The sequence below is a fragment of the Salvelinus alpinus genome, chromosome 6 (genome assembly GCF_045679555.1).
Source record: "Salvelinus alpinus chromosome 6, SLU_Salpinus.1, whole genome shotgun sequence".
NCBI lineage: Eukaryota > Metazoa > Chordata > Actinopteri > Salmoniformes > Salmonidae > Salvelinus > Salvelinus alpinus.
Window position 1 is genome coordinate 56759681 of NC_092091.1, and position 14599 is coordinate 56774279.

Genomic DNA, 14599 nt, shown 5'->3' on the forward strand with positions numbered 1-14599 from the left:
CAGGGCCAACCAGGCAGGATACAACCCCACCCACTTTGCCAAAGCACAGCCCCCACACCACTAGAGGGATATCTACAAACCACCAACTTACTACCCTGAGACAAGGCTGAGTATAGCCCACGAAGATCTCCCCCACGGCACAAACCCGAGGGGGACGCCAACCAGGACAGGAAGATCACGTCAGTGACTCAACCCACTCAAGTGACGCACACCTCCTGGGGACAGCATGGAAGAGCACCAGTAAGCCAGTGACTCAGCCCCTGTAATAGGGTTAGAGGCAGAGAATCCCAGTGGAGAGAAGGGAACCGGCCAGGCAGAGACAGCAAAGGCGGTTCGTCGCTCCGGTGCCTTTCCATTCACCTTCACACCCCTTGGCCAGACTACACTCAATCATAGGACCTACTTCAATAAAGACTTAAAGGTTGAGACCGAGTCTGCGTCTCTCACATGGATAGGCAGACCATTCCATAAAAATGGAGCTGTATAGCAGAAAGCCCTGCCTCCAGCTGTTTGCTTAGATATTCTAGGGAGAGTAAGGAGGCCTGCGTCTTGTGACCGTAGCGTACGTGTAGGTATGTACGGCAGGACCAAATCGGAGAGATCGGTAGGAGCAAGCCCATGTAATGCTTTGTAGGTTTGCAGTAAAACCTTGAAATCAGCCCTAGCCTTAACAGGAAGCCAGTGTAGAGACTAGCACTGGACTAATGTGATCCAATTTTTTGGTTCCAGTCAAGATTCTAGCAGTCGTGTTTAGCACTAACTGAAGTTTATTTAGTGCTTTATCCGGGTAGCCGGAAAATAGAGCACCGCAGTAGTCTAATCTAGAAGTGACAAAAGCATGGATGAACTTTCTGCACCATTTTTGTACAGAAAGATCCTGATTTTTGCAATGATACGTAGATGGAATACAGCTGTCCTTGAAACAGTCTTGATGTGTTCATCAAAAGTGAGATCAGGGTCCAGAGTAACTACCATCAAGATTAAATTGTCAGATCCAACAGAAGATCTTTGTTTCTTGAGACTTAGCACTAGCATCTCTGTTATGTCCGAGTTTAAAAGCAAAACATGTGCCGCAATCCACTTCCTTATGTCTGAAACAGGCTTCAGGGAGGGCAATTTTGGGGCTTCACCATGTTGCATCGAAATGTACAGCTGTGTATCGTCTGCATAGCAGTGAAAGTTAACATTATGTATCCGAATGACATCACCAAGAGTGAAAATATATAGTGAAAACAATAATGGTGCTAAAACAGAACCTTGAGGAACACTGAAACTTACAGTTGATTTGTCAGAGGACAAACCATTCACAGAGACAATCTGATATATTTTCAACAGACAAGATCTAAACCAGGCCAGAACTTGTCCATGTAGACCAGTTTAGGTTTTCAATCTCTCCAAAACAATGTGGTGATCAATGGTGTCAAAAGCAGCACAAAGGTCTAGGAGCACAAGGACAGATGCAGAGCCTTGGTCTGACGCCATTAAAAGGTAATTTATCACCTTCACAAGTGCAGTCTCAGTGCTATGATGGGGTCTAAAACCTGACTGAAGCGTGTTGTATACATTGTCTTCAGGAAGGCAGTGAGTTGCGGCGCAACCACTTTTTCAAAATTTGAGAGACATGAGAGAGACGATATAGGCCCATAGTTTATATTTTCTGGGTCAAGGTTTGTATTTTATGAGAGGCTTTATTGCTGCCACTTTTAGTGAGTTTGGTACATATCCGGTGGACAGGGAGACGTTTCTTATGTTCAACATAGGAGGGACAAGCACAGGAAGAAGCTCTTTCAGTTACAATGGAATAGGGTCCAGTATGCAGCTTGAAGGTTTAGAGGCCATGACTATTTTCATCTATGTGTCAAGAGATATAGTATTAAACAAACTTGAGTGTCTCCCTTGATCCTAGGTCCTGGCAGTGTTGTGCAGACTCAGGACAACTGAGCTTTGGAGAAATACGCAGATGTAAATAGGAGTCCGTAATTTGCTTTCTAATGATCATGATCTTTACATCAAAGAAGTTCATGAATTTATCACTGCTGAAATGAAAGCCATCCTCTCTTGTGTATTGCTGCTATTTATTTAGAATAAAATGTTGACTTGTTCTTAGACTCCTCAATTAAGTTGGAGGGGAAAAATGGGATGATCGAGCAGCAGTGAGGGCTCTTCGATATTGCACGGTACTGTCTTTCCAAGCTAGTCGGAAGACTTCCAGTTTAGTGGAGCGCCATTTCCGTAAAATAATTCTGGAAGCTTGCTTCAGGGCTCGGGTATTTTCTGTATACCAGGAAGCTAGTTTCTGACTAATGTTCTTGGTGCTGCGACTGCTTCTAGGGTGTTACGCAATATTACATTTAGTTCCTCAGTTAGGTGGTTAACCGATTTTCGTACTCTGACGTTCTTGGGTAGGTGGAAGGAGTCTGTAAGGGCATCTAGGAATTTTTGGGTTGTCCGAGAATTTATAGCACAGCTTTTGATGATCCTTCGTTGGGGTCTAAGCAGATTATTTGTTGCGATTGCAAACATAATAAAATGGTGGTCTGGTAGGCCATTCCACGGGACAAAACTAGGTCCAGAGTATGACTGGCAGTGAGCAAGTCCGGAGACATGTTGTCCAAAACCCACTTAGTCGATGATGGATCCAAAGCCTTTTGGAGTGGGTCTGTGGACTTTTCCATATGAATATTATAGTCACCAAAAATTTGAATATTATCTGCCATGACTATAAGGTCCAATAGGAATTCAGGGAACTCTGTGAGAAATTATGTATACAGCCCTGGAGACATGTAAACAGTAGCTATAAAAAGTGATTGAGTAGGCTAAATAGATTTCACGATTAGAAGCTCAAAAGACACAAACAGTATTTTTTTTGGGGGGGGGTGTAAATGGAAATTTGCTATCGTAAATGTTAGCAACACCTCCACCTTTGCGGGATGCGCAGGAGATATGGGCACTAGTGTAACCAGGAGGAGAGCCCTCATATAACCTCTTAACTTATCCAGGCTAAAATTGGAAAAAAAGGAGCCTAAAATGACCCATATCTAACTGCCTGTAGCTCAGGCCCTGGAGCAAGGATACACATATTATTGGTACCATTTGAAAGGAAACACTTTGAAGTTTGTGTAAATGTGAAAGCAATGTCGGAGAATATACCACAGATCTGGTCAAATAAAAACAATTTTTTTTTTGTACAATGTTAAAAATGCAAGAGAAAGACCGTAATGTATTAGTCCAGCCCAGGTGCAATTTAGATGTTGGCCACTAGATGGCAGCAGTGTATGTGCAAAGTTTGACTGATCCAATGAACCATTTTTATTTCTGTAAAAATGTTTTTATCAAAACTGCCCAAATGTGCCTAATTTGTTTATTAATAACTTTTCATGTTCATAACTGTGCACTCAAACAATAGCATGGTATTCTTTCACTGTAATAGCTAGTGTAAATTGGACAGTGCATTTAGATGAACAAGAATTTAAGCTTTCTGACAATATCAGATATGTCTATGTCCTGGGAAATTCTCGTTACTTACAACCTCATGCTAATTGCATTAGCCTACGTTAGCTCAACCATCCCACAGGGGACCCACCAATCCTGAAGAAGTTTAAAAAGTAAACTTTTTTCTTTGTATTATCTTTTACCAGATCTAATATGTTATATTATCCTACATTCCTTTCACATTTCCACAAACGTCAAAGTGTTTCCTTTCAAATGGTAGCAAGAATATGCATATCCTTGCTACAGGCAGTTAGACTTAGGTATGTCATTTTAGGCAATAATTGAAAAAAAGGGGGCCGATCCTTAAGAGGATTTATTAACAAAGTCAATTCATCAGGCTTAAGCCATGTTTCAGTCAGGCCAATCACATCAAGATTATGAACAGTGATTAATTAATTGACTATAACTGCCTAGAAAGTGAGGGATCTAACATTAAGTATCCCTATTTTGAGATGTTAGAGATCACAATCTTCCATCTTCCAGTGAGATTGCTAAGGCGAACACAGCCATGTTTAGTTTTGCCCAACCTAGATCGAGGCACGGACTCGGTCTCAATGGGGATAGCTGAGCTGACTACACTGACTGTGCTAGTGGCAGACTCCACTAAGCTGGTAGGCTGGCTAACAGCCTGCACCCTATCTCATTGTGGAGCAAGAGGAGTTAGAGCCCTGTCTATGTTCATAGATAAGATGAAAGCACCCCTCCAGCTAGGATGGAGTCCAGGTCAGGGACTTAGCATGCGTGTATGTAAACTCAGCAAAAAAAGAAACTTCCTCACTGTCAACTGTGTTTATTTTCAGCAAACTTAACATGTGTAAATATTTGTATGAACATAACAAGATTCAACAACTGAGACATAAACTGAACAAGATCCACAGACATGGGGGGGGGGGGGGTCAAAATCAAAGTAACAGTCAGCATCTGTGTGGCCACCACCTGCATTAAGTACTGCAGTGCATCTCCTTCTCATGGACTGCACCAGATTTGCCAGTTCTTACTGTGAGATGTTACCCCATTCGTCCACCAAGGCACCTGGTGAGATCCGGGCTCTTCATTGGCCATGTCAGAACACTGACATTCCTGTCTTACAGGAAATCACGCACAGAATGAGCAGTATGGCTGGTGGCATTGTCATGCTGGAGGGTCATGTCAGGATGAGCCTGCAGGAAGTGTACCACATGAGAGAGGAGGATGTCTTCCTTGTAACGCACAGCGTTGAGATTGCCTGCAATGACAACAAGCTCAGTCCGATGATGCTGTGACACACCGCCCCAGACCATGACGGACCCTCCAACTCCAAATTGATCTCGCTCCAGAGTACAGGCCTCGGTGTAACGCTCATTCCATTCCGTCACCCCTGGTGAGACAAAACTGTGACTCGTCAGTGAAGAGCACTTTTTGCCAGTCCTGTCTGGTCCAGCGACGGTGGGTTTGTGCCCAAAGGCGACATTGTTGCCGGTGATGTCTGGTGAGGACCTGCCTTACAACAGGCCTACAAGCCCTCAGTCCAGCCTCTCTCAGCCTATTGCGGACAGTCTGCGTACTGATAGAGGGATTGTGCATTCCTGGTGTAACTCAGGCAGTTGTTGTTGCCATCCTGTACCTGTCCCGCAGGTGTGATGTCCGGATGTACAGATCCTGTGCACGTGCTCTTACACGTGGTCTGCCACTGTGAGGACGATCAGCTGTCCGTCCTGTCTCCCTGTAGCGCTGTCTTAAGCGTCTCACAGTACGGACATTGCAATTTACATGCCTAAGGCACGTTCACGCAGATGAGAAGGGACCCTGGGCGTCTTTCTTTTGGTGTTTTGAGTCAGTAGAAAGGCCTCTTTAGTGTCCTAAGTTTTCATAGCTGTGACCTTAATTGCCTACCATCTGTAAGCTGTTAGTGTCTTAACAATTGTTCCACAGGTGCATGTTCATGAATTATTTATGGTTCATTGAACAAGCATTGGAAACAGTGTTTAAACCCTTTACAATGAAGAAGTTATATTACACTAAGTTGGAAGTTGATTTGTGTGCTGGCTGCAGTTTCACATAACACGTTTTCTGCAAGAGATTAAGCAGGGTTCAAGTTTTGGGTCCTATGAACTTTTACATTGCTCCACCCCAAATGGCACTATTCCCTATTTCATGGGCACAACTTTGGTCTTAAAAGTAGTGGGGGGGCATCATTTGCTTTATTGTTTTTTTAATCTAGTCTTACACTCCAAACAGGCTACCTGACCGCTCGGAGGCGTCATCAAGGTCCCAAAGCACACCATTGCCTAGTTTTGTATCACATCCCAATGATTGAACTGGGGGGGGGGGGGCATTTGGGACCCAGCACAACTTATGGCTGCGGGTCTCCAACTCTGGTCCTGGAAGCTATTGTGCGTGCAAGCTTTTGCTCCAACCCAGCACTAACACATCTACAACGAGGACAGAGAACTAGAGACAGCATCGTCAAATGTATCATTGCATGACACTATTTCAGAGCAAAAACTGTTTTAGGGGGGGGAGACAAAAAAAATGTGCAAATCATCAATGAGCGAGTCAAAAGCTGGAGCCAAGAGCAAGACAAATGGGTTCTCGGAGTCAGACTCTTAATAACCTTCTCATTACAAAATGTTCAGGGGCCTTCAACCAGAGCCAGAAAATAGACGAAGCAGAGCTGTGTGAAACAAGGATGTCAGTTCAACATTGACTCCCCGAAAAAAATTCCTTACCCCAGGATACTTCAACTGTTGACTATCCGGGAGAATAAAGAAAAAGGAGCACTATGTGTGACGTGGTGAGGTTGGACCCAGGTGCAGAGAAGAGACCAGACAAGGAATCAGTGGTTAAGGATAAACATAATACTTTACTGAGAAACGGTAGCCGCAGGATCACAATACACTTGAAAAGCGACAAACACTAAGTCTCAAACTCACTCGGGGAACAAACACACAAAGGACCACAGAAAACACACCTCTTTTAACAGGGACACAATCATGAAATAACAAGATATACCCGAGTCCAATAAAAGTCTCTAGGGCGGTCTCTGCCACACTCTGGTGCCAGGAGGAACCATGACACTCTGTTGCTGGGTAAATCGAATAGATTTATTGATGGGAGAAACAACCAATAGTCTTACGTTTCGGCATGAATCGCCTTTGTCAGAGCCTTAAGTAGGAACAATGTGGTAGGCACCTATATACCCTCGCCCGGTAGGGTCCCACTCATCATGTCAATCAAGCATGTCAATAATGTCAATACTGTCAGTAGCAGTAGCAACTACGCAGGTTATTTAAACAAGAGTATGATCATCATTGATCATGCTGGTCCGGAACAAAAGCCTGCACACCCAGTAGCTCATCCAAGATTGCATGGCTGGAGATCTTGGACTAGGAGATTCCTGACTCAGGGACTCTTATAATAACCACAGAGATACATATGTATATTATGTTGTACTTAATTCTGTGCTGATTAACTTCTCATTACAAATGTCCAGGGGGCCTTTTCCTATCTTTCCAACATACGATTGGCTCCTATGGTTTGAGCCGCCTACTCCTGGCCTTTACAATTCACTTAAGCATATATCAAATTCACAATCACCCACACAACCCCCTCAACCCTGTTTAGAGCGACCAAGAGGCTATTCCATCAATGCCTTGAAGACCAATATTGACCTCTAGGTCAGTTGCTCTAGGTGGGTGGCCTGCCTTTCCTCTGTTTTCCTCTCTTCTCGGATACAGATGAACAGAAATGTTAGAGCAACGTTCCATCAACATTTTAAAGACCAATATGAACCTCTTCAGTAGTGCTGGTGTGTTGCCTACTTGCCTTTCCTCTATTTTCCCCTCTCCGTTAATACAGATGAACTAAGATATTAGAGCGTTTCATAATCGCTTCCAACCAGAGACCACGAAGAGACATTATGTATTGGAAACGAGGATCTCAGTTTCTCTACCTCCCAAATGGCAGCTTATTCCCTGTATAGTGCGCCATGGCCCATAGGGTTCTGTTCAAAGGTCGTACACTATGTAGGGAATAGGGTGCTATTTGGGATGCCACCCGTCCCTCTGGTGCTGAGTGAGCAAACTGTCATCTCGGCCTGTGCTGTTTGGATGTGTGAGTCTCTAAACTGGGCGGTTTGTTTTGCTCCTCTCTCTCCTCGCTCTCCTCCCTCTCCCCGCTCTCCAACTGTCACTCTGTTTTTCTATCCTCTGTCTCTGTGTGAAATTGACTGTTTTTCTCGTTCTTTCACTCTTCTGTCTCTCTCCCTCCATCCCTCTCTGTCTTAATTTTTCTCCTAGCTTGTATTCTCTCGAACCCAATTTCTTTCTCTCTTTCACTGCGTTGGTTGAGGACTCTCTTTCTCTATCTTAATCAATCAAATTCCAATTTGTTTTATAAAGTCCTTTTTACATCAACAGTTGTCACAAAGTGCTTGTACAGATACTCAGCCTAAAACGCCAAAGAGCAAGCAATGAAGATGTGGAAGCACAGTGGCGAGGAAAAACTCACCAGAAAAGGCAGGAACATAGGAAGAAACCTAGAGAGGAACCAGGCTCCGAGGGGTGGCCAGTCCTCTTCCATATTTCTTTCTATAAACACCCCTCTCTCCCTCTTTTCCAACAAATCCAATTTGTTTCTTTCTTTCACTGGGTTGGTTGAGAACTCTCTCATACTACCTCTTTCTTTCTCTCTCTCATCCCTCTCTCCCTCCCTCCTGTCTACTTGTTGTGAACAAACCAACCATAGCAGCACATCTGTTAGCTTGTCATTGAGTACGTGTTATTGACGTTGGGCTGAAGGTGGGTGGCGTTGGGGAGTGAGATATCTCCTCCCCGCTAGAACATCATGACTTCGCTGCTTGAATTTATGCTGATGCCTCCTCCAATAACAACCAATGGCCTTCTGGGAAGCTGTCTGTCCCACTCTTTGCTTGAGCTTTTGAGTCTCTGACTCTCTCATCACCGATTTCTCTCGCCCTCTCCCCAAAAAATGAAATGAAAGTTTTCGGCTCTGAATTTTTTCAATTTTTTTTCTCTCACTGTCTCTCTTTGTTCTATTTTCCTCCCTCGTTCCGGTGGGGTTTAATGTCATGCCGGGGTGGAAGACTAAATGGAAGATAATTTGCTTTGATGTTTCAGAAACAATAAAAGACCTGTGTCAGAAATATGGGGGAAAAGCGGCATTTTCAGTCGTCATGCTGTGTCAACTGTCTAATTAAAATTCCATATTTTTCTCATTCTCCTGCTCTCCCTTCATATCTCCCTCTCCCTCTCGATCTGGCTTTCACTTGCTCTCTTTCTCCTCTGTGCTCTCCCATGCCCTCTAACTCGCTCTCATATGCCTCATTCTCTTTCACACTCTCATCCCCTCCTTCCCTTTCTCTCTATATCTCCCTCGCTGTTTTCTCCCCCTCTCTCTCAGTGTGCTGCAGCCTGATATGGGGAAAAAGTCCAAGTACAAAACCACAGTGAAGAAGAAAACTCTCAATCCCGAGTTTAATGAGGTACTTCCACCCGCTCCGAGCACTACAAATCACTCTCCCTAATACATAAACCAATACCTGGCAACCTTCCAGTGAAGTAATATCTATCATTCTTCCAATACACACATACAGATGTAGGTTCTTAATTTGAGCAGTTTGCTACTGCAGGAAAATAATCCTTAGCAACAATAAACATGAATTATTATGTGGATTATAATTAATGAACATTTTTGAATGGGTTGATACATTGTTCGTTAGGGCAAATCAATTATGACATTTCAAAGTGGAAATCACAAACTTTAGAAGCATGTTTAAAACTCAAATACACTGCAAGTTTGCAGGAAAATCAGCAACAAAAGGGTGATCAAATTAAGATCCTACATCTGTACCTGGCAACCCATTTCTCTGACTCACATTTGGCAACCAGATGTGCAAGATATATAATATATCATATTAATGTTGTTTGTTAAAGTTGAACTGTATGCCCTTGGAAGTGATGGAGAGCTATAGCTTACCCCTTCTCATGCATTTGTGTAAGAATATTGTCCCATGCATTTAATTCCATAATTTATGTGCCATAATTTTAATACATTTTCCATCTCCTTCAATACTGCATAACTACCTACCCTACCATCAACATGAATTTAAGTCAATGCATGTTTCACATTCAACGTTAAACATAATCTGAGTAACTTTCCGCTAATAGTGAGTACATGAATACCTTTCTCTCTCTCTACATTACAGGAGTTTGTGTATGAAGTTCCACACGACCAGCTGGCGAAGAAAACCCTAGAGATCTCCGTATGGGACTACGATCTGGGGATGAGCAACGACTTCATAGGTAAGAGAAAGGGGGAGTGAGGGAAAGGAGGAGAGTTAGAGAGCGAGAAATGTAGCTCCAGAAAATAATGTAATAGAATTTATGTGTGCGAGGAGGAAAGCAACGCGGGCCGCAGTGTGATGAGCAATGACGTCATCGGTAAAAGAGAGGGAGGGAGCAATGATGTCATCGGTAAAAGAGAGGGAGGGAGCAATGACGTCATCGGTAAAAGAGAGGGAGGGAGCAATGACGTCATCGGTAAAAGAGAGGGAGGGAGCAATGACGTCATCGGTAAAAGAGAGGGAGGGAGCAATGACGTCATCGGTAAAAGAGAGGGAGGGAGCAATGACGTCATCGGTAAAAGAGAGGGAGGGAGCAATGACGTCATAGGTAAAAGAGAGGGAGGGAGCAATGACGTCATAGGTAAAAGAGAGGGAGGGAGCAATGACGTCATAGGTAAAAGAGAGGGAGGGAGCAATGACGTCATAGGTAAAAGAGAGGGAGGGAGCAATGACGTCATAGGTAAAAGAGACGGAGGGAGCAATGACATCATAGGTAAAAGAGAGGGAGGGAGCAATGACGTCATAGGTAAAAGAGAGGGAGGGAGCAATGACGTCATAGGTAAAAGAGAGGGAGGGAGCAATGACGTCATAGGTAAAAGAGAGGGAGGGAGCAATGACATCATAGGTAAAAGAGAGGGAGGGAGCAATGACGTCATAGGTAAAAGAGAGGGAGGGAGCAATGACGTCATAGTTAAAGAGAGGGAGGGAGCAATGACGTCATATGTAAAAGAGAGGGAGGGAGCAATGACGTCATAGGTAAAAGAAAGGGAGGGGGCAATGACGTCATATGTAAAAGAGAGGGAGGGAGCAATGACGTCATAGGTAAAAGAAAGGGAGGGGGCAATGACGTCATGGGTAAAAGATAGGGAGGGAGTGAAAGGATGAAAATAAATAGTGAAAGGATGGAAGAACTGAAAAGTGGGATGAAATGAAAACGAGCAGAAAAGAGGGAAAGGACTGCATGTGAAGAAGCAAGAGCATTGGGGAATGAAAACGAGAGCGACAGAAAGTTGTCCTCAATCCCTCAACGGGGCGACACGTCAAATTCACACTGCTTTGTGAGGATCTAAACAGCTCTGACACGGCCCGGCGTGTACCGTATATCACAGGGAGAACCGGTGGGGAGGCAGCTGGGGCAGAATGGATTGTCTCCCAGGGAGCTGGAAGGTCTTGACATCAAAGTGTTTTACTCCCATCTGGAGGTTCCCTGTAACAGGCTGAGTCTCTCTCTCTTTCCGACTGTCACCCTAGTGCTCTCGTTCTCTCTCCATTGCCCTCGCTCTCTCTCCCTAGTGCCCTCGCTCTCTCTCCCTTGCCCTCGCTCTCTCTCCCTTACTCTCGCTCTCTCTCCCTAGTGCTCTCGCTCTCTCTCCATTGCCCTCGCTCTCTCTCCCTAGTGCCCTCGCTCTCTCTCCCTTGCCCTCGCTCTCTCTCCCTTACTCTCGCTCTCTCTCCCTAGTGCTCTCCGCTCTCTCCCTTGCCCTCACTCTCTGTCCCAAGTGCCCTCGCTCTCTCTCCCTTGCCCCCGCTCTCTCTCCCTTGCTCTCTCTCCCTAGTGCCCTCGCTCTCTCTCCCTTGCTCCCGCTCTCTCTCCCTAGTGCCCTCGCTCTCTCTCCCTTGCTCTCTCTCCCTAGTGCCCTCGCTCTCTCTCCCTTGCTCTCTGTCTCTTTCTCCAACTCACCCTTTCTATTTATCTCAGGCCCACTCTCTCTTTCACACAGACACACACACACACACACACACACGCATACACTCAATCTCTCCTTCATGCCCTCTCTCTCTCTCCCTACATCTCTCTCTCTCTATTTCTCTTTCTCTCTCTCTTTCTCTCTCTCAAGCTGGGGACATAACGTGAGTTATTACCCGCGCCAGAAGAGAAGGGGAAAAAGGCCATCGCTCTAACACAATGCTCCGGCTAACCTCTCCCATGACTGTTATCGTTATGGTGTAATGGCCAACATACACGATGGCCTAGATCTGTTAGCACTGCGGAAAAATGACTGTGATACTGGGAGAGACAGAGCGAGACGGGAGGAAGAGGGGGAAGAGAAAGGGGGGAGTGACCGAGAGGAAAAAAGACAGATAGAGCGGAGGGAGAAGCAAATGTGCTGTCAAATACTCTCTGTAAAGGCCAGGAAGAATGATGGAGGAAGAAGATGAGAAGCCAGGGACAGAAAAATGAAAAAGAAATCGAGTAATTATGGAAGGCAGAGAGATAGGAGGAGAGACGGAGAGGGAGTAGCAGTGTCCCCCCTGATTTGTGGGAGCAATTGATGGGCGGACTGGACCTCTCATTTTGCACAAAGACAGAGGTGTCGAGGAAGGAGGAGAAGGGGAGGAATAGAAGAGGAGGAAAAGAGAAAGGGAGTGGGACGCCCCCGCCAGGTCCTCCCTCATCCATCTCATCCGTCAGTGTTTCTCTCTCGCCCTTCTTTCTCTCGTCCCACGGCGGGTCACACAATCGCCCGCCATTTGTCACCCACACCCCTCCGGACTCAGGGAACATGTTATCGATCTGTTTGTGTGTGTGGGGGGGGGGGGGGGTCAGTGAAGGGAAGGGAGAGGGAAGGGAGAGGGGGGATTGGAAGGTCATTAAGGGGGTACGTGAGTGGCCTAGACAAACAGGTCAGGTGTGTGTACCACTGTGTGTGTGTCTGTGTTTGTTGGTGGCAAGAATGAGAAGGGGTCATTTGGAAGGTACGTGAGACGACTATCCAAACACACTATCTGAAACTTGGGCACTATGAGGGCCGAGGTGTGTTTGCGCACATACAATTGCACACATCCCGCTGGGCACACACTGGTTGAATCAACGTTGTTTCCACATTATTTCAATGACATGACGTTGAACCAACGTGGAATACATGTTGAATTGACGACTGTGCCCAGTGGTATCTGTGTGTGTGTTTGTGTTACTATACTTGTGAGGACTGTGTGTTGATGTGTGTATGTCTGGTTCCGAGGGAGTGTGAGATATGTAAGAGAACAGTCTTCCCCACGCCTCTCACTGTATCTGAGTTTAATACCAAGGCTTAGTTGGGGCCACAGATGAGCTATTGAGCGTGTTTGAGGCGTTGTGAAAGCCGGCGTCTGTTAAATACTGTGTTGAAAACTTCACACTCCATCAACTATGCAATCACAGCCAGGAAAACCTCTATCTGTCTGATGACCCCCCCCCCCCTGACTCTGTCTTTCGCTCTTCATCTCTCTCTCTCGTTTCCTATCTGTCAATTTCAAGTTCTCTCTCTCCCTGTGTGTCTCCCGTGTCTCTCTGTGTGCTTCTCTGTGGGTCTGTCTGCGTGTCTGTCTGTATGTCTGTCTGTCGCTAGGTTGTTCATGTAAAATATATGTTTTTCTCGATGACTCACCTACCTGACTTAAGGTTAAATATTTCCTTTCTCTTCTCTCCTTCTTCCTCTCTCTCTCTTTCTCTCTCTCTCTCTCTCTGTCTGTCTCTCCCTTCCACCTTCTCCCTCTCTCACAGGCGGAGTTGAACTGGGCATAAATGCCAAGGGAGTGAGGCTGAAACATTGGTTTGAGTGTCTCAAACACATCGGCAAGAAAGTTGAGTACTGGCACACCCTCACGCAGCAAGGAGCCCCTCCGGAGGCCCCCCCGCAGTGACTGACATACACACACACTCAATTATTAAATGATCATCAATGAATGGTGAAGAAAGAAAGAAAGAATAAAGTAATAAAGTAATACAGTGATAAAACATGCAATAATGATACGGATAATGATGATATAATAATAAGAATAATATTATTTATAATACAAATCATAATAGTAGGTAATTATCCCAATGTAGCTTTTTTATAAGTAAATACATTTGTGAAAATGTCCCTCGTTGAAATGTTTAATGTGAAGGTGCGAACAAATTTGACCTTAGCCCTCAATATTATGAAGTCACTTGCATTTCAGTCATTCAAATGTACACATTAATAGTGTAAAATCTCTTACCTGCACTGTAACTACAATACTGGAACATTCTGTAAGCACCTTTGCCCGACAAGGTCTTGTTACGAACGTTGTAGTCACCAGGTTGTTTCTACTAGGGATGTAGTTGAAAATGGTGGGTAAGAGTGCTAAACGTCCGGTTGAGATGACTGGCGTCTAGCAACGCTAATGCTAACTGCTATAACAGTTCTAGGAAGTATGGGTAACTGCATACTTGGTGTGTCTCTGAAAGTGGCTGTGGCGAATAAAGTGGGTGGATCAACAGTGATGGGTGTAACATCAGCGCCTGTTATTGGTTAGACGGTTTTGACTGAGCGGTGTTGTTTTTCGTTTCTTACCATGCAACTACCATACCGCCAGTGTTGGGACTTCAGTTTTGAAGCCAGAAGATGAGCGCAATTTGTATTTCACTGCTACAAATAGTTGTACATTTTCAGTGAATATAACTGACAACTTTGAATTTTTTATTAAAAGTACTTATGATGGTGTCACGACTTCCGCTGAAGTCGGCTCCTCTCCTTGTTCGGGCGACGTTCGGCGGTCGACGTCACCGGCTTTCTAGCCATCGCCACTCCATTTTTCATTGTTCCTTTTTTTTTTCTTGTTCCCTGCACACCTGGTTTACATTCCCAATCACACTGCATGTATTTATTCCTCTGTTCCCCCCATGTCTTTGTGTGAAATTGTTTTTGTTACGTGTTTCGTGGGTACGCGCCAGGCTGGGTTTTTTCCCGTTGTTCCGTGGTTTCTCCACGAAGGATGTTTATTGTAAAACATTTTGATAATTTTTGTGACGATTTCGCA

The 14599-nt window shown here is 44.9% G+C and overlaps 1 protein-coding gene across 1 annotated transcript in view; it reads left to right on the top strand.

Annotated features, from left to right (window-relative positions):
* Positions 1–13579, top strand: part of LOC139578959 (double C2-like domain-containing protein beta) — a 52040-nt gene extending 38461 nt beyond the window's left edge. The window contains exons 9-11 of the mRNA XM_071407116.1: positions 8893–8974; positions 9698–9794; positions 13320–13579. Of these exons, the coding sequence (XP_071263217.1) occupies positions 8893–8974; positions 9698–9794; positions 13320–13459 (319 nt within the window). The 3' untranslated portion in view covers positions 13460–13579. The remainder of the gene's footprint in view (positions 1–8892; positions 8975–9697; positions 9795–13319) is intronic.
* The last annotated feature ends 1020 nt before the right edge of the window (positions 13580–14599 follow it).